Below are 19,377 nucleotides of genomic sequence, written 5' to 3'. Positions count from 1 at the left end.
TAGTGCCGTACTTCTATTTCTGTGACAGAGCAACCAAATTTGAGGATGAGGTTTCATGCTTGCTGTGTGCAGTGGGACACCCTGCAAAGAGCTGTGGGCAGGGTGTGGAGCCTGATGGGTTGTACAACACAGCACTACGCACTGACAAATTCCAGCTGTGAAGCCTGGCCCTTACTGTGGCTTTCTGCATTGATAAATGCCATTAAAGTATATGAGATTTAGACAGATCCCTTGAAATTTTTTTAAAAAGTAAATAGGCTTGGTTAATTACTTTTAAGGACTTGGGAACAGAAGTGGTTTTGCCTCCATCTTCATATTATCAACCAAATAAACATGCCTGTGAGAATCCCCACAGCTAAAGAATAAATGCCAAGAGTAGTCCTGGGGGTGATGTTTAGCACTTTGACACACGCTATGAACATAGTACATGTCTTCTTTAGGGTTGGGTCCCCAGCAGGATTTATTTCTGCGTCAAGGAAGATTACAACTAATAGGATTTGCTTCTTGGAGGCTGTTGGCATGTTTGGTACAAACCCTGCACAGTGCTTTCTTAAAGAAGAATATGGACCCTATTTGTCATATTTTTCTTCTTCTTCTGGCCTTCCACAAGATAAACCCATCTGTTTCATCTTGTGTCACAGGATGCTCTTGTTCTCAAGACAGCTTTGGAAGGTAAGAATGCTAGTTACCCTACTCGTAGCACCAGCAAAGCAGCTCGGAGACTCCCAACATATATTTGCCGATGATGTGAACACCAAAACCAAACAGGTGGCTGCATAATATGCTTCCTTTAATACCTGGATAGTATTAGCTAAAGCATAGAATGAGAGTTCTCTTATTTTGTTGAGATACATAGTTGCCTGCATAGCAATTTTTATGACTTCGTTGTATTCTTTGTGGGAAAACGGGTGTGAAACCCAGGGAAGGATAGATGCATGGCTTATGCATGCCCTGTACACAATACCTTATAATTATTCAAGTGCTTGTAGACCTGTATAGAGAACTAGTTTGTCAGCTATGAATGTGGTGTATGACCCGGAGAATCTTCTGGTTTCCACCTTAGGAGTTTGCTCTGCATGTCTGCACTGTTGAGGCAGATCCCTGCAAACATTCCTCAGGACATCAGGAAAATTAGAATAGAAAATTCTCACCTAACAGAATTGCCTCGTGGGTCTTTTGAGAATGTTAGTGCCTTGGAATATCTCTGGCTCAATTTTAACAACATCACCGTGATGCACATTAAGAGCCTGGAATACCTGCCCACTCTGAAGGAGCTGCGCCTGCAAGGGAACAAATTAAGTTCAGTGCCATGGACAGCATTTCAAGACACCCCGGCCCTGAAAATCCTGGATCTGAAGCACAATCGGCTGGATGTCCTTCCAGAACATGCGCTCCGCTATCTGCCCAACCTGACCTATTTAGATCTGTCCTCAAATCAGCTTACCGTCATATCCAGGGATGTCTTCTACAATTGGCCCGTCTACCAGAGAAGCCAGAGGGCAGAGGGGCAGATAGAAGCTATTTCCAACGCTGTCCTGGCCCTCCATGACAACCCCTGGATTTGTGACTGTCGCCTGCGGGGATTTGTCCAGTTTATCAAGTCAGTCGGCCCACCTATTATTTTGATGAATTCCTATTTAACTTGCTCAAGCCCGAAATTCAGGGCAGGGAAGTTTTTTCATGAAGTGGAGCTCAACAGCTGCATGAAGCCCCTGACCTCAGCCCTTGACACCAACCTGACAGTCCCAGTGGGGCTGAACATCACCCTGACCTGCTTTGTGCAAGCCAGCCCTTCCCCTGTGGTCTGGTGGACCTATGCGCTCAAACTTTTAAGGGCATTTAATGGTAAGCAAAGCTTTTTCATCTCTCTTTTTTTTTTTTTTTTTTAAATTTAAAATTTATGTACTGCTATTCTACTTACATAGGTCTTCAGGCCATCACAGTCACCATGCTGGCTCTCACTCCTGCTTTAGAGCATCACAGTTATTGTGGTAGCAATAATCCAAATAATCTTAATCATCCTGTGTGTCTGACTGGCATGAGAAGACCTGCTTCATGCAGGATATCAGTCAAAGATGAGAAGAGCACAGCCTCATTTCTACACAATTATTTTGTGTGGATTTTTAGTAGTAGTGCTTTCATCGTGACACATGAAGTAAGAACTAGTAACAAAACATCAGTCATACATATATAGTAAATATATAGCTAGCTAGACACGCATATACATTCACACTATATATTATATACTAAATACACATACACTCTATATTATTATGTATGTGTGTTTCTAGGAGCGGGAACAAACAACATGTTTGTGGTTTTCCATATGTTGTCTCAAGAAATACCCACACAAACCACAAAACCCTGCAGCCCTGTTGCCTGTCTCCCTCTGTTCATATTCTACAACAAAACCAGAGGTTGTAACCCTCCGCAAACCTGGCTTATTTATATTCTTTATTGAGGGCCTCTTAATATGAGGCCTTTTCCTCTTCCTCCCTATCCAGCTCCATTCTTGCACATCCTCCTTCACATTTATTTTTACCAAGAGCCTTCAGTAGGACAAGCTGCTATTTTCATCAGGTAAGCTAATAATGTATATGGGCACCGCACAGGTTATGTGTTCCTAATAAGCCAGCTAGCTAAATAAGATAGCATTAGCCCTTAATCCTGCACTGCTATTTGCTTTAATTGTAGTGTCGTAGCAGCACTTGTGCATCTTTCCATAAGCACATGCTGAATTAATTATGTACAGGCTTTCCCCAGCCACAGCCACATGCCCCTGTTTGGGCAGACGGCAGGGGGTTTCATACTGTTCTCCAAAGCTGCCTCATGTCCAGCCCAACGCCCCTGGCTCCACACGCCTCTTTTCAGCCTCAGCCTTTTGAGACCGACAATTTCCTGCACTCAATCCTAATGTAGGATGGAACGTGTGTCCAAAGCTGCAACTGTGCCTCCTGCACCTCAGCAGCTCACCTTGGCTCGCCCTGACCTGAGCAGGCTGATGGCAGCTGGCACACGGGCAGCTTGGCCTCTGCCTGCAGCAGCCTCCCCAGCCGCTCGCACGGGGTCGAATGCCCTCCCTGTCTCCTGATCTCGGGCATTTCAGCGCATTAATTGCCTCTTCGCCCAGATAACACTTTGCTGACAAGCTCTGCTGGGATTTGGCACACTCCCATGCCCCCTTCCTCTTCCCGGGGCAGGGTGCGTCCTGCCTGGCCTCCTGCCCCCCCATTCCACGCAGGAATGGTCTTGGGGCTGCCCCAAGTGGCTCCCTGTCTGCATGGGCAGGAGGGGTCCCTGCCTGTTGACATGGCTCCCCTCTTCCCACAGTGTCCACTGAGCCCGTCAGCGAGGACACCATCCGCTCAGAGCTGCTGATCCCGGCGGCACGGCCAGCAGATGGTGGCAACTATACCTGCATGGCTGCCAACTTCTTGGGCAACTCCTCGGCGGCCATCACCCTTCAGGTGGGAGCCCTGTGGGCATCCACCACTCCCGTGGGCTGGGCCCCCATTGCCCCTGCCGAGCCGGGCACCCACGTAGAAGTGCGCATCGCCAAGCAGACGGTCTATGGCATCACCCTGGAGTGGTTTGCAGTGGCAGCAGCAGCAGCAGAGCCGGGGGAGACCTGGTACACCCTCCTGGTGGGCCGCTATGATGCTGCCCAGAAGGACACCATCTACATCGGCCCTGGCGTCAACACCTACTCAGTGACCGACCTGCTGCCCGCCACCAAGTATGAGGTCTGTGTGGCTGTGCGCAACCAGGCACCCCGCAAGGGCCAGTGTGTCGTCTTTGTCACGGGCAGCGACATCAGCCAGCTGGAGCAGCGCGAGAAGCTCATCCACATCGTGGTCATCGTCTGCGCCATGGTGCTGGCCGTGCCTGCTGGCATGTACGCCTGTACCGCCGAGGCTCGCCCCGGCTGCTTGGCCCGCTGCCCCTGCGCTTGTCCCCGCCGCCGCCGTGGGGGCCAGGCACAGGCTGCGGGCAGCAAGGAGAGCACGTTGGACAGCCTGCCTGCCGGCAGCGAGGATGGGCTCTGTCGCCCCGAGGGTGGCCGTGGCGCCCGGCAGCCCTTGGCCCGTGAGGAGCCTGGCAAGCCCCGGCCACCCCACCGGAACAGCGCTGACCTCTACTAGCCCAGCCCTGCCCTCTACTAGCCCAGCCCTGCCTGCCCTGCAAGTGCAGCGGCACCTTTCTCAGACGACCTCGAGCCACAGCATGTGCTGGTTTTTCTTGAAGGACCACCAAAGAAGGCTCAGTGCTGTAAGGACTCAGGGCATGGTGGGGCACACGGCCCGGATCTGCAGCAGGCTTGGAGAGCCCTGGGAATGGGGGTACTCGGGGGGGCGAGTGGCTGTGCCCCCCCCCAGCCCCAGGCTGCCTCTGCAGCACTGTCATGGAGCAATGCACACAGATACACAGGGAAACAAGCATTAATGAAGAAAAACACCCCAAAACCAACAGCAACGCACACGGAAACAGGCCAAAGGTCCCCCTTGCCCACTCGTAGGGGCTGGTCTCTGTTTCTGTATTTCTCCCAGCCGGGGGGTGCAGGGGGAGGCGTGTTTGCAGCGCTGCCCTGTGCCGGCTGCCAGCTCCTGCGTGCAGAGACCGGGGGCCTGGGCAAGGCTGTGCTCACAACTGGCAAGAAAAATGAGGATGAGAAGGACTGGGGCAATGTGATGCAGCTATTTTGTTTCACTTGGCGAAAATTTGTTTTGGTAAGGGCTATTGGTTGGTGGTGAGGTTTTTTGGTGGGGTTTTTTGATATTTTTTTTTCTTACTCCTTAAGGTTTACACAGCCCTAAGAGGTTCACAGCCTTGGTTGTACAACAAATAGGAAACCTGTGAGTGCTTGCTGAAACACCAGCATGATGTAGCTGCAGCACAAGGTTTCTGAGGTTTTGAGTTGGCTTTTTTTTTTGTACTAGATGGGAGTGGGGGGGCCTTTTACTTGTGTCCAGACATCTTAAGAGGACCATTTCAGTTTCTCACTATCTAAAAAGAAGAGCTGCAGAAAAATGAACACTTTGCCTTTTGCAAGCCAGCACTCAACTGCTGTTTCCCCTTCCACCCTGCCCATCACTTGTCTCCTTTTTTCCCAGGAGGGCCCTGTGGCTGCCGGGTTATTGTAGCTTAACCCCAGCCTGCAACTAAGTCCTACTCAACCTCTCCCTCACTCCCCCCACTTCCACCAGCAGGATGGGGAGGAGAATCAGGAAAAAAGGCACAATTTAATAATTTAAATAAAATAAAATAATAAGAATAGTGATAATAAGAATACTAATGAAAAGGAGAGAGGAATGAAACCCAAAAGGAAAAAAACCCCAAGTGATGCACAACATGGTTGCTCACCACCCACTGATGGATGCCCAGCCAGGCCCCCAGCGGCGACCAGCAGCCCCAGCCAGCTCTCCCCAGTTTATATACTGAGCGTGATGTTCTGTGGTACGGAATGTCCCTCTGGCTAGTTTGCGTCAGCTGTGCTGGCTGTGTCCCCTCCCAGCTCCTTGTGCCCCTCCAGCCTTTGTGCTGGCAGCACCTGAGAAACTGAAAAGTCCTTGACTTAGTAAAAACATTACCTAGCAACAACCAAAACCATCAGTGTGTTATCAACATTATTATGCCAATTCCAAACCACAGCACTGCACCAGCTATTAAAAAGAAAATTGTCTCTATTCTAGCCAAAATGAGGACGGGGTGATGGGGATGCTTGGCCTGAATAAGGCTGGCAGGAAAAGTGGCCGGGGACAGAGAGGGTGGTGGAGCTGGGGTTTGGGATCCAGGCACCTCCCCCAGATGCAGATGGGCCATCTACTCATCCTGCTGCTTTGAAACCGAAGCTTGCCTCCTTTCTAGAGGTGAAATACCCCAAATGTGCATGTAAAGACAATCGGCCCCTGCTTGCAGAGCAGCTCATGCTGCATTTCTTGGGGGTCTGAGGACATGTGACTTACCTGTTTCTTTTTTGGCCTCATGCTTTCCAGTACAACCAAAGCACGTGGCTGGTAGACCTGCAGCCCTTTTCATATGTGTTATTACAGACCGCCTCAAAAAGAAAAAAAAATTAGAGTAGAAACCTCAGCGGTAAGCAGAGATAAAGCCTAACGTGAGCTTCACTCCACGGCAGTTTGGCTTTCTAGTTGTGTTTTTGTTTTTGCTTTCCACACTGTCTGTCCTCCGGCCCCAGGATTCTCCCCCAGCACCTCCTCCTGCTGTAACTCGCTGCACAGCTTTGGAACAGAGACCTCTTGCTAATGCTGACCCTCGGTGTTGTACTTCAAGGCACTTTCTAGTCTTGTCAGTCTTTTAGTGTCAAAGTAATAAACACGACAGATTTTCAGAATATGCAGATGTCACCTGCTATTCATTTCTATGAATTTAGTTACCAATTGCAAAGCAACCTGGATGCCCAGGAGCTCCCAGGAGGGATGGGGGACGCCGGGCAGTTGTAGCATGTGTCACGGGGTCTGGAGCGGCAGGGAAGGAGCAGAAGCAGCCAGCCAAGCAGGGAGACAGCCTTGTCCTGGAGAAACCCCTGGGGAGATAGTGCATGTGGGGTCAGGCATGAGCTGATGCTGGTTAAGGACCAGTGTATGAGGGGGAGTGAAAAACAAATCAGGGGCTGTAACAACTGGTCTTCTCCCACCCTAGTCAACAAGGAGGGACAATGGCAAACTGTGGAGACTGTAAAGAGCTGCTGAACCACAGCGAGGGACAGCCAGAGAAAGACAAAACTTCCCATCACCACATGTAGAAAGTTCATAATAAAGCACACAGCCTGCAGCCTTGCGAGGAGCCTTCCTCCCCTGGGGCCATGCCGCAGCAGGCTGCAGGGCACAGCGGGTGCTTGGCCAGGGGCTCCTCTGTGACCCTGCCTGTCCCCTGCACCATCCCGCTTCTTGCCTCCTCTCCCTCGAGGCTGGTGTTGCCCAGAAACCATGCAGCCCCTCTCCCGATTCGTGATCCACAAAAGGGGCCATGTGGTCACCCTAGAAAGCCGCCTGGCTGCCTGTGCCCATGCGGTCACATCACAAGCACTGACAAGGCATCGTTGCTCACAGAAGTGCACCATCCACAGACGCACCTTTTGCAGGTTGGTTTTTTTTTTTTTTTTTTTTTTATTATTTACAAACCCGTCCCTCGAAGTTGAAATACAGAGTAACTGGAAAAGGGTCTCACAACATAGTAATAAAACATCTTTATTCCCTCTTAAATATAATCTCTAAGACTAAAAGCCTATAATTCCTGTTAAATCTCACTTAATTCAATGGTCTTTATAGGCTTTCCTCGTTAGAGAATGAACATTGAATACCGGCTTCAACACAACATCGGGGAAAACAGTAGTACAAGGAATAAATCACAAACGTTTGGTACCTCAGGAAACGCTGCAGAGCCTGGCAGAGACACAAGCAGCAGAAGGCATGTGCTCACACAGGGCAGCGGGAGCTGGCTGTGGGCTGCATCCCACCCGTCCCACCGGCTCACAGCCGGAGGACAAGGATGAGGTGACTGAATACACCGTGAGAGCCTGGGCCTGACACCACGCAGCCCTGGGAAGAGGGATGAGCAAGAAAACGGCGGAGGAAATATGAGATGCAGCAGGAGAGACTATGGGAGCAGCGCTGCTGCCACAGCCCCCAGCTCGGACCCTGCTGCACCTCTTGGCCACAGCTCCTGGCTCAGCCCATGGGTGGCATGAGCGATGGTCACCCTCTGGCTTCTAGGTGGATTGAACCAAAGTTAAAAAATACAGAATTTTCCCGGTAGGTAGGTAACTTCTTATTCAACCAGCTATCCCCTAAGCTGATGAAGACCTGATGCAAAAAAAGGGAATTAGACCAGCTAACAGGGTGAGAGGAGGCCCTGGGGGTTAGGTCTGCTGGTCCAGCTGAAACGACAGCTGGAGAACAGTCTCATGAACCTCTTGTGTCCTGTCCTGTCAGGTTTGTTCCCCATCTTGATGTCCACGGTGCTGATCCATGACAGCACAGCTGCCCTGGGGGGCCAGGGCTCGGGCAGAGGGTGCAGGATGCTGCTCCCCAGCCAGCCTGGTGCATACTGCCTTCTCCCCAAGGGAAGGGAAACAGCCAGGCCAGCTGAAAAACATCTCCTCAGAAACAAACACGAGAGAGAAACTATGGGATAGATCCAGGGGAAAAGTGCTCTGCCTTTGGTGCCTTTTTACCATCACGTAACAGGAAAACAAAGCATCAGCTGCTCTGCACACACACACACACACACACACCCCATTAGCTGCTGCATAATTCACTCAAAAATACTGACAGGAAAAAACAGAATATTCTATGGAAACCTCCTTTTTCACTCACCAGTCCCTGGAGCAAGCCAGGTAAGCTGATGAAATACATTTCCCGACACCTCCTGCTCATCTACAAAACCAAATGATCTTTCCAGACACTTCCCTGACCAACCTATGCAACTTCCCAGCACTTGTCTATACTTTTCACTTATCATTTTTCTCTCAGTTTTACCTTGTCTTCGCTGCTGCTTTAATCATGTCTTTCTCTTGCCAGCTTCTCCCTCCTTAGGGGACGTGGTGTCGGAAGGAGACAGTACTGGGTGAGTGCGGCTATTGAACTTCTGCGCCCAAATCTTGCCCAGCTGGTCTACACAAGGCTGTGGTGGACCCCCCGTCCCCCAATTAGCAGGCAAGTCCAGGACAGCAGCAAAGCACAGCATCATGTCAACGTACTCTGGCAAAACCCAGCATAAGCTGCAGGATAAACGAAGAACTTCTCCAAGCCTGCTCGCTTACCTTTTGGGAATGGAGGTACTCAGGCCATGAGCACATCGCTCCGCCAGCTGTTGCAAAATGCGTCGCACCCTGAGGACAGCGGGTACCAGCTACACACTACTCTCTTGCAGCATCGCTGCTGTAGGACACCCGGCCCTTGATGTAGTGCTGGTGCCACAGTCTTCTAAAGTGGGGCTGGGGTTTGAAGTGTCAGGTTTTTGGACACCTCAAACCCACCTGCCAGACCAGGTCAGAAGTGGCATCCTTCAGTGCCTTGGCTGCAGAGCGCCTTGTTTGAAAACCCGGACTCTGGGGTAGGGACCTCCAAACTGGGGGGCAACCTAAATCCCCGTTCATGTGGAGAGACTGTGGCTGGCGTGAGGGTACTCAGCACCCCGATCCAACAGCTGCAGGGAGGGACCAGTGCTGGGACACGAGCTGAAGGAACCACACTCACAACTGGACACAGACCGCAGCGTTTGCTGTGGGTGGGGTGACTCTGTAGCATGTAATACTTGCTGAAGGTGAGGGGTGGCTATCACAGCGAGAAGTTGCTGTCGGATCATGGGGTGCTGACAGACACGGGGGAGACCACAGCACATAAACATATCCATGCACAGCCTCAATCCGCAGTCTCTGGGGGCTGCCAGGAGCACCTAGATGTGGGGCTCACCAATAGCTGCGTTCCTCTTCTCAAACCTCATTTTGAGCTCTGACACGAGGGCATTGTGGGCACTGCCATGACCTCTCTTCTTCTGTTTGTTTATGAACTTGGGAGTGAGGGAGCCAGACACAGTCGGCACCCGCCACCCTGGGGCATCACCCTTGGGAGCCAGGGCGGGGGGCGGCGGGGGCAAGGGGGTGGGCGGTGGCACGGGGGCAGCCTGGATGTTGTTGTTGCTGTTCTCGTTCTGTAGGCTCTTGGCATCGTCTTCAACGACAAACTTATCCGCAGCATTGCTGGGTATCTTGAACTTCAGCCACTCCATCCTGACTGCCCGGGGCTGTGGGGTCTGTCTCTTTTTTATGATCCTTCTTACCGGCATGATTTTGTTGGACCGCTTGTTGCGCCAGAACATGGCAGTAGAGATCATGATAGTTATCAGCACCATTATGCCCATGACACCAGCTAGCACTCCTAAGGCTTTCATGGGGTTATCTTTAGTTTGCATCAAAAAGGCGGCCATAGGCCCTTTGTGAAGAGTCTGTAAAAGAGTACAAAGAAAACACGTGACTTACTCTATGGGACAGACAGCGACCCAGAAATTTCATTTGTCCAAAATATGTAACACGCAGGGCTGACTAATGGAAATTGTCTCTGAAAAAAAACGAGAGGCAAAGAGCCAGTCCAGGTTTGGAGAATTTAGGTGGAGCAGGAGGCTGGGCAAGCATTACAGTGTAGTGAGATGGATGGATGGCGAGCACGGAAGCTTACGGGAGTATTGCTGCCAAATTAGGATGGATTCCTCCACCTCACCGTAGTGTTTGTTTAACTTGCAAGAACCGAGCAAGAAAATAATTGGCTCCAGGATCTGCAGCTGTATTGTTGTACTACGTTTCAGAGTTAATTTCCTAGGAATAATAGTGTTGAACCCAAACAGAAGTCTTTGAGTAGAAAACAATCTTGCAAAAACAGTTGCAGGTGATGCAGTTTATGGGGTTATTACTGAGCATGGCACTGAAAAGATTATGAGAAAACTTCACTTCATAAAATTCGGGTGTACAAATGAGTAGTTAGCAGGTATGTGCTGCATTCTGTTTTCAAGTACTCTTTTACAGACATAACAAAACTCTTTGAGGTAGGGGAGATGAGTAGAACTAAAGAGCTTTGTTTTTAGAAATGAAAGAAATAAATAGCATAAGCTACATATGGCATATTAAGGACAAATGAATGGCCTGTTCACTCTGCAGCTTAGCACACTGAGCGTCTCGGAGGTCCCCGTATAATTTTGCGGATTTTGCCCTGCGGGTGGAGCTTGGATCTTTTCACACTTTTCCAGTACATGATGGTGGAGATCACCATTGTTACAGAAATGGTGGAAAGGACGCCACTCATGCAAATTCCAAATATTGTCCATGGACGCTTCTTGAGGCCTAAAATATAGGATTTTACCCTGGACTTGATCTGGAAATATCAAAAATAAGAGAAACTGTCAACCCTCACATGGTTATATATGAAAGAGGCCTGTATCTCTTATAAATACAACTAGGGAACTAGGGTGAGACGTGTACAGGATAGAGAGCATATAAAATAAAGGGAGCTAAGTGTTGAACTAGGCACAGAAGAGGAGACAGTTGCAATGGCATTGAACTGAATCCAGAAACACTAAAAGAAGTTAGGAAGCAAACTGGTTGATCAGGGAATAAAAGGGAGCAGCGCAGCACATGGATCACCCGTATTATTTCCAAGAGACGTTCATAATGAATACAAGCTCCTGCAACAATGTCTGGACAGACAGTGGTGTTGCGGAAGGCCAGGAGATCTTTCAGAAATGGCACATTCACGAGCAGGTTTGTTTACCAAGAGCCAGTCATAAAGCTATTTGTGGCTGTGGAGGCACAGGGCTGCGCACCGTGCCCCACTCCTCTGGCCTCCACTCCAGGAGGGAATCATCACCCCAACTTTGCATGTCTAGTAACAGGTTATCTGCATTTAGTTAGTGGTCTAAGCTCCCAGCTTTTAGTCAATGAGGAGCAAAGGACACCTCCACAGTAGCAGCCACCACATGCTAAAACAGGTATTAAAGACAGTGAGCATAAGGAGAGCCTCGTGCCTAGCTTGGACTTGCACCTCTGACTTTTAGACATTTAAGGTGAGATCAGATGGATTTCCCCGTATGACTCTAAACTAGGACGCCCACCTCTTTACCCTCCACAGTCTGTGGAGGGAGATCACTGAGTATCCCCAAAGGGTGCTTCAGAGCACCTCTTGTCATGTATTACACAGGAACAGTATTTGTTTTTAAATTATATCCCTAAACATAGTGAATGTAAATTCATTAATAAACACCCCATTGCCTTTTCACTTCACTTCTCTATTTTCACAGCTTACCTCCAACACATTGTCCAAGCCCACTCTTCCCCTACCTTGAATGTTTCCTACTGCTAAAGAGAAATGGACGAAGAACTGCTATCAGAACTCATGGACCATGTTACCTTACAGGTAGTGACCAATTTTCAGCATTTTGCTGTGCAAAGAGTTTTTCCATTATTTAATTAGCAATGGACCTGAGCTAGAATCCAAAAGCAGAGCAGCCCGTGATTTGGCAGAGCTTGGATTCACATCAGCTTTGCTGTTCTGCATTACATGGATTTTCTGTACTTAAGTCCCATCAGATGACAGAAATTCTAGCCTGGCTTACGTGACTTCATGTGAAAGCCTGATGAATGAAGTGTCAGATAAACCATGCTAAGTAGTACATGGCCCAAAATGAGTCCACTTATTATGAGTGTTGTCAAGATCTATTTTGTAGCAAGACACTGATGGCCAAATAGTATAGAATCAACACTAGGAGAAAGATGACATATATTTAAGAAGATGCTGTATCTCAGTAATAATTATTTGACTAGCTATTTGAAAATCTTGAATAAATGGGATTAGACGGAAATACAACGTATCTATGTTGCCAGTGTACAACAGTTGCAGGGGTGAGAAGCGATGGAAATCGTATGGGGAGTTTCAGAATTTGGCTTCGCTCAACTCTTCCTTGTCTCACCAAGTCTGGCACCTCTTCAGAGCTTCCAGTTACAAACAGGAGATTAATACCAAAACTAAACCCATTAATAGTTAGCTGGTTCAGCCTACATTCTAGTTACTGGGCTGGTACTACACTAAACGCTGCCTAGAATCAGCCTTGGATAACAATTCTTCTGTAACCTCTGCATAAAATCATAAGGCATTTTGTAAGCATACAGTGGGAGAATTTCTGTTTGTCACGGCTGTGACAGTCACCTGATAAATAAGAAGAATAACTTGCAAACCAAGCCTGGAATGTCATTATCTTAGCCAGCCTGCAGAGAAGCTTGTGGTAAGTGCATTTGTCACCAAAAAGCTTTGCAATTGTGTCTGTATCATCACTGTGGCCCAGTTAGTTAACACATACAACAGGTCTGAGAGAGGTCTGAGCACCCTCTGACAGAGAAGTCTGGGAGCGCTTAGACACCTAGGTTTGAGCAGTTTGGCCCTGAACACTACCCTGCATGTTCAAAACACCTTCAGGTCCTTGTATCGATTGCCAACACTGCCTCAGAACCAGGTCAACGCTGCCTCAGAACTGGGTCAGCGAATAGTGCCACTGTGTGACTTATTTAGCTGTTCTTCCCTAAGAGGCATGCTGCATTTTGAAGAGCACTGGTTTCTCTTGTACACGTAAAACAAAAGCAGATACACAATGAAACGAAAGCTGGTTTGGGAAGCAACTGCCATACCTCTGTAGGCCAAACCCTGGAAAAAACACTCTCTTTCTTAATAGCCATCAAAGGAGTTAAAATGCCACTGCCCACAGAAGATAATGCTTTGCTGTTTTTTGCTGTGATTTCACAGTTATAATGAGCACTGGCTCAGAGAAAGGCCGGGGGCAATTAGAGGGTTACAGAACCGTGGCAGAAGTTTGGAAGTAGCTAAACTGTGCGCTTCAGCTTCCAGAAAGAAGTCCAATCCTGAGACAAGAATATAATTAAAAGGATTAAAGCAACTCTTTGGATTAAAAGATGTCATCACCTATTTTTTATTTACTAGGCACGTGTGGTCCCTTGCAGGACCCTTGTGACTGGTATGTCCCCTGCAGAGAAGCTCCTCAGCCCAAGTCCCATGGGCTGCTGAAGCGTCCAGCGGTCACTGGGACTCGCCAGCTTTTGAGGGGCTCTAACACTGACACATGCCTTTGAAGCCAGTTTCATAAGACCCAGCACCGCGCGGTTAAAGCGTACATAGATGCTTTCAGGCTGTGTACCTGAAGGGCAGGCTGCGGAAAACACTGCTCTGCAGCACGTGGGGCTTGTTCTTGCCATGCCTCCTTCTCGAAAACCTGATTTTTGCAGGGAGGATGCCTGTGCCTCTCTTTGCTACTGAAATGGTGACCTATTTCCTTTGGTTTTCTCTCTCCTGACACAACGGTTTGCAGCGTGCAGACACCCACACCTCCCGGCAGCTTCTCAAGAGCCTTTCATAAAATGCATTGGTTGCAGTGAGCAGAGCAAGTGGGTGATGTATCTAGAAGCTGGACCCGACAGGAGTGTGTGGTTGAGCTGTTCAACCACGAGACCAGCTAAGGCTCGCCGACTATATTTAGAAGTCTAAGTAAGTAGCCGAAGCTGTTTAGAGCCCAAGTTATCGCAGATTATAGACAACTCGGGTTGCATCAACTTGAGCAAGTGGGTCTGTACAACAAGCCAGCTGGTTCTGAGGAGGCCACTTCGACATATTCAGCATTTCTGAATATCAGATTGCTCTGGTGTGGCTGCAGGGATGCACTGCCTGCTAGCACTGAAGCAAGCTAGGTGTTCTCCCCAAACACATTTTAGTCTCAAAGAAGTCCACTTAGTGCAGTTGGAGCTGTCTGAGACACGAGCCATCCCACAGTATGTAGAGATGATCAGGAGATTTGCTTCAGAAATAACTCCTGATCCAAGGCAGAACACAAGCTGCCCCCTCCAGTGCTTATCCCAGTGCGCAGTGCTATCACCTGTATATGAAGGCTGCATTTACAGATGCCAGCATGGGGCAAGACTTCTCAAATCAAACCAACCTTCTCTGAACAATTCTTTTCCAAGGTGTGTGTAACTGGGGAAGAAGAGGCTAACTGCTCTGTGAATGTGGCAAAGGATGTTTAGTGCCACCAGCAAGCACAGTTCCCATGGTTTCAGGGTTCGTATGAGACAGGAGATACCCACGTTAATTCACAGAAGGAGTTTGTTGAACTCTTCAGTTAGCAGAATCTAAACTGGAGACTTACCAGCTACATTTAGAAGTCTAAATGTGTAGCCAGAGCTATTAAGAACCACACATTGTGCTGTCTAAATATGGACTTAAGCCTCATCCCATGAAGAGATGTAAATAAACACCCCCATATATTTTCAGAACCTCAGTGGAGTCATGAAGAGGCAGAGGGATCTCCTCACCAGGCCAGCTTTCAGGATCAGGAATGGAAATCAGCCTTCCAGGAAAATCTTGGGCAGCAAGATAGATTTTTGAGTGAGACATAAGGGTGGAAAAAAAAAGAGAGGCTTTTCCAGCACGTTTCTTATTCTGTTGAGAAAGGATGGGAGATTAACAGATGCCACTCAATACCGATTTCCATAAACCCAGACTCAGTTAAATTAAAAGGCCTCTGGAATTTTTTTATCACTGTATTATTCTAAGAGCAAAAGGTCCTTTTGATGTGCAATATTGCTGAACTTAGCTACAAGCCATCTATCTCAAAGGGCACAGCCTTGCGCTAATTGCAATGGTAAATGTTAATCAGAAAATATGCCTGTTTAATTACTTTGTGTGATTAACACTGCGGGAAACCTCTAGAGGATGCATTGAAAAATATCCTCCTTATCCAAAATCAGTAACACATAAATACCCACCAAACAGCTAACTAAAAAAGGCTTTGTACAACTGAAGCACAAAGGGATGAAATGTACATTCATAACAGCCTGAGTAAGCAAGAAATTGAGAGAGAGAATGCGATGTCCCTACACCAAGGGGCTGTTCTCCTCACAAGGTGCTAGCAGCATCTGCACTGTCTCTGGGACACGGAGTGACTGAGGGTCTTGTACACTGGCACTGCCTCTCATGTGCAAGCCGAAATGTGAGAGTGGTTTTTGCAAGGTGATATGATGTTCTTGAAGACAAACAGCTCAACTCAAATCATTGCAAGCAATGAAAGAAGTAATGAAGAAATATACAAAAATTTATGGAGGATGTGCATTGGATTAGTAATGCAGGTCCTGCTGAAGAGACCTACTAAAGCAAAGAAAGAAGATGCCGTTGCTATCTCAGGCTCTGGTTTGGGACTTGGCATCAAGGAAAGCGTGGGAAGAAGTGAAAAACTGTCTCAGAGCAGTCCATGTCTTCACAGCCCTCTTTGCTTCCCCTTTAGACTTTACCAGGAGAAGCACTCCCTCACTTTGTGCCCAATCTATACCCCTGGAGGGGGAGAAAAGGAAGAAGAGAGGGGACTTTGTACAAGACACTTTCTTCCATCAGGTGCTGACATTTCTTCAAGCTCTAGAAGGAAATCCAGGAAACTGCTTGTCCCAGAGCATCAGCTGCTCTTGCTTTCCTTCCAGATGTCCTTCATCGGTTGGTTCAGGGACACAACTTCTCCCCCAGCAGCAGCAGCATGGGGCACCCTCCCTCCCTCCCTCCTCCCTCCCCTTAGCCTGGTACCTTAGCCCTGCACGCTACCAGAAAGATTACCAGCTCGTCTGGGAGGACAGGGAAAGGAAAGGGAAAGCTGGAGGCTAGATGCAGGGGGCCAACAGTGCCTGAGGCCACCTGCTGCCACCCACTCCTGAGATGCTTGCCCCACGGGAAGCCTGGAAGCAAGGCAGGGAGGGCGGGTGCTCCCACTGTTGGCTACAGGTAGCAATTCTTATTTGTTGTAAAAAACCCCCAAAACTTATGGGTTTATGAGAAATCAAAGTGATAGGCAGCTTATTTCCTTTACATCAGTAAGAATGGCTAAACCTCTAGAGCTAAAGCAGGGACGCAGCATGTGCAGCCCCCCGGAGCCTGGAGGCGACATGCCCTGCCCGTGCTGAGCCCCAGCACTGCTGCATGGCGGCTTCCAACGAGCCCTATGGGCAGCCCCACACCAGGCTGCCCCACGCCAGGGCACAGCCCGGTCCTCTGGCAGTCCTGGCAGGGCAGGCACTGACAACAGGGACCGGGAGCTCCTCCTGTGCTGCTGGTGGCAGAGTTTGCCTGGCCACACAAGTGTCCTCTGCAGACATCTTTAACTTCCAGCAGGCTCTGAACTGTACGCAAGAAGTATCACGTAATTGCATCTGATAAGGAGTATCAGTGAAGTAAGAGGAGATGGAGAAAACTGAGTAAGACTGCGACCGATAAAGGAGCAGTTGGCGCCTTTTGACCAAACAAAGAGAAGGGCAGCTGCTGTCTGTAGGAAGAGATTTGCATCTTTGCCCAGTATGTATGTGGTCCAGAGACTGTCAGGGTAATGATGTGTTTCTCATCTACTTTAAAGCACATTTCCTCCCTGCTGGTACCTACTTAAAGGCATGGCAAGGCAGTTACAATAAATAAGAATCATGCAAGCGTGTGCTGCTCACCATAAATCGCTGCTTGTTCTTTGGCTGATGTAAAAGTCGCACTAACGGGAAACTATCAACCTATGTGTGCTATCTTTCAGAGCCTTCTTGTTATATCTGCTAATAATACTGCAACTATTAAACTCGCATTCAAAATTCTATATACTTTAAAGCGTTTCTATAAAGTTTTTTTCCCTTTTCCTATGTCACTTATATCAGAGCAGTTTTGCAAGTCAATGTATTTCACTCCGGCGCCAGCTACTTTTCATTCACTTTTTGTTTTATTCTTCTGAATGAAAACAAAAAAGCAGAAATTTAGCAGTCAGGATTTACCTTTACTCTCAGGAGCCTACAGTCCTTAGTTTGCACCTATCTCTAACGATCAGGTGCCAGCAACTCACCTCCCAACCACACCACGCTCCTACCTTTGCACCTTTGCAATTTCTCTGACCAAAATGCCTTTTACGTTTGTGGCTGTAGAATCCAGCTTCACCACAAGGCTCTAGAAACACTCTACAAAACAGAGCTAGCAAGGAAGGAGAAGCAATAGCTGGCAACTGTTTGGCTGTTGGTTTCAACTCTTGAAGCATTTTTAAAGTAGCCTCAGAAGTGGAGCAAGCAGTGTCCACTCTTCAGTGCCTCTCGAGGATCGTCTCACACAAAGATGTTTCTAAAACATTTGCTTACCTCCTCTGTGATATCAATCTTCAGAACTGCCGTGGTACTGAAGGACGGGGAGCCTCGGTCTTTGGCCTGCACCACCACCGACCAGATGCAGTCTTTATTCTTTGTGATGTTGTGGATGATGTCCAGGGAACGGATATAGGATTTCAGCTTGATTTCCCCAGTGCTTTGGTCTATGTCAAACACGTTGGCTGGATCTGCTTGCATGATGGAATAATCCACAATGTTGTTGGGTTCTTCTGCATCTTGATCTATAGCCTGGTAGGGGAAACGTAAAGAACAAAGATCTTATTGTTTGTATGTCTGCCTGAAGACAAAACTCTGAAAGTTCCTGAGCATTTACTTCTGATAATATCCATGCTGTGAAATGACTGCGCTGTTTTTGTTTCATCTTGGAAACAATTTTCCCTTTTCTGGTATCAGCTATGCTACTTTTTGTAGTGAAAAACAGCAGGAGTAGAGTTCTTTTTGTATAAGCGATTTCTATTTGAGATTAAATAAAATCAGAGGAAAAACTGAACTGTAACCCGTCTATAGAATGCAAATGACTCAGTGCTGGGGAGTTTCTCACACAGCGTGGGGGACAAATCTGAAGTGATAGAGAACAATGGGATTAGCTCTGCACTGTAAACTAGAGCTGCCGTAATTTTTGTGCCGTCATATTTATTCTGCTAACATGGGGTGGTGTGTAATCAGGCTTTGCTATATGCATTCAGATATGTGTAGTATAAGATCTTCTGCGCCTTTGCTGGTGAATTGTTGTTGCGGGTTTTTTTTACCTCCCGTTCCACACTGGATCAACAAATACAATTCTGCACAGTGAAGGGAAAGAATCTGTGTGGTTGAGCACAAAGGCAAGGCAGGAAGGTTAAGTATCCAAACCCCTGTACTTTCATTCATTCATCTTATTTGGGCTTCTTATGATCACCGTATAATCCAGGATCCTCCAGCAGCTGATGGTTCAAATATTGTAAGAGAATTTTATCTTTTGCCTATGGAATTTATTTCTCCTTCTCAGCACTCTGTAAACACTATCATTCCACGCTTTAATCCATTTGTTACATACAAATGGATGTGCAAAAAATAAAGCCCCAGGAAAAGCCAACTTTCAGACATTCATCACGATCCCTGAGCAATAAACAGCAGAGTCGGGGCTTTTTTCAAAGCACTCTGCTTTGCGACACACTGTGTCATCTCTCACCTCGATCTTCACTGGTGACCCGATAATCATTGTCTTTTCCTGGATGTTTTCATTGAACTCTGGAGAGTGGTCATTGACATCTAGCACAGTGATAAACACTTCAGCCAGGCTGTATTTCCCATCCGTGTCCTCTGCCTTCACATAGAAATTATACTTTGAGTTCACTTCAGCATCTAATACAGCCCAGGGCTGGGTGTAAATTATACCAGTTGATGGGTGGATTAGGAACCTGGAAAAGAAGCATGGAAAAACTTCTGGGTTTTTGGGTCACTTAATGTGTGTTTACAGCCTAGGGCAAAGGTGGGCTCTAAACACGGAATTGCTGCGCCCAAAGATTGGTACTCTTCACCTAACTCCTGTCTGGCTGATGATTCCAAATCATTCACTCTACCTATTTTTGTCTAGATCCTTTAGTTTTGAAACTATCAGTGTCTGGTGTTTTTCAATTATGCATTAGCCATTTAAGCTG

The 19,377-nt window shown here is 47.9% G+C and overlaps 2 protein-coding genes across 4 annotated transcripts in view; one reads left to right on the top strand and one right to left on the bottom strand.

Annotated features, from left to right (window-relative positions):
- The first annotated feature begins 476 nt into the window (after positions 1 to 476).
- On the top strand, positions 477 to 5,586 carry LRIT2 (leucine rich repeat, Ig-like and transmembrane domains 2). The gene is made up of 3 exons (XM_037400869.1): positions 477 to 672; positions 1,064 to 1,845; positions 3,331 to 5,586. The coding sequence occupies exons 1-3, from the start codon at positions 563 to 565 to the stop codon at positions 4,140 to 4,142; spliced, it is 1,704 nt and encodes a 567-aa protein (XP_037256766.1). The 5' UTR covers positions 477 to 562; the 3' UTR covers positions 4,143 to 5,586.
- CDHR1 (cadherin related family member 1) overlaps positions 5,579 to 19,377 on the bottom strand; it is a 50,699-nt gene continuing 36,900 nt past the window's right edge. For 2 of the 3 annotated variants that reach the window (XM_037400866.1, XM_037400867.1), the window contains 3 exons: positions 18,909 to 19,137; positions 17,711 to 17,965; positions 5,579 to 9,966 (listed from right to left, as the gene is read on the bottom strand). In XM_037400866.1, coding sequence (XP_037256763.1) covers positions 9,418 to 9,966; positions 17,711 to 17,965; positions 18,909 to 19,137 — 1,033 coding nt within the window. In that variant the 3' untranslated portion in view covers positions 5,579 to 9,417. Of the gene's footprint in view, positions 10,887 to 17,710; positions 17,966 to 18,908; positions 19,138 to 19,377 lie in introns of all 3 variants that reach the window. The other variant, XM_037400868.1, reaches the window with a different exon arrangement.

Source organism: Falco rusticolus, chromosome 9 (genome assembly GCF_015220075.1).
Source record: "Falco rusticolus isolate bFalRus1 chromosome 9, bFalRus1.pri, whole genome shotgun sequence".
Lineage (NCBI taxonomy): Eukaryota > Metazoa > Chordata > Aves > Falconiformes > Falconidae > Falco > Falco rusticolus.
Note: the sequence above shows the minus strand (reverse complement) of the source record. Positions and strands in the feature narration are given on the sequence as shown.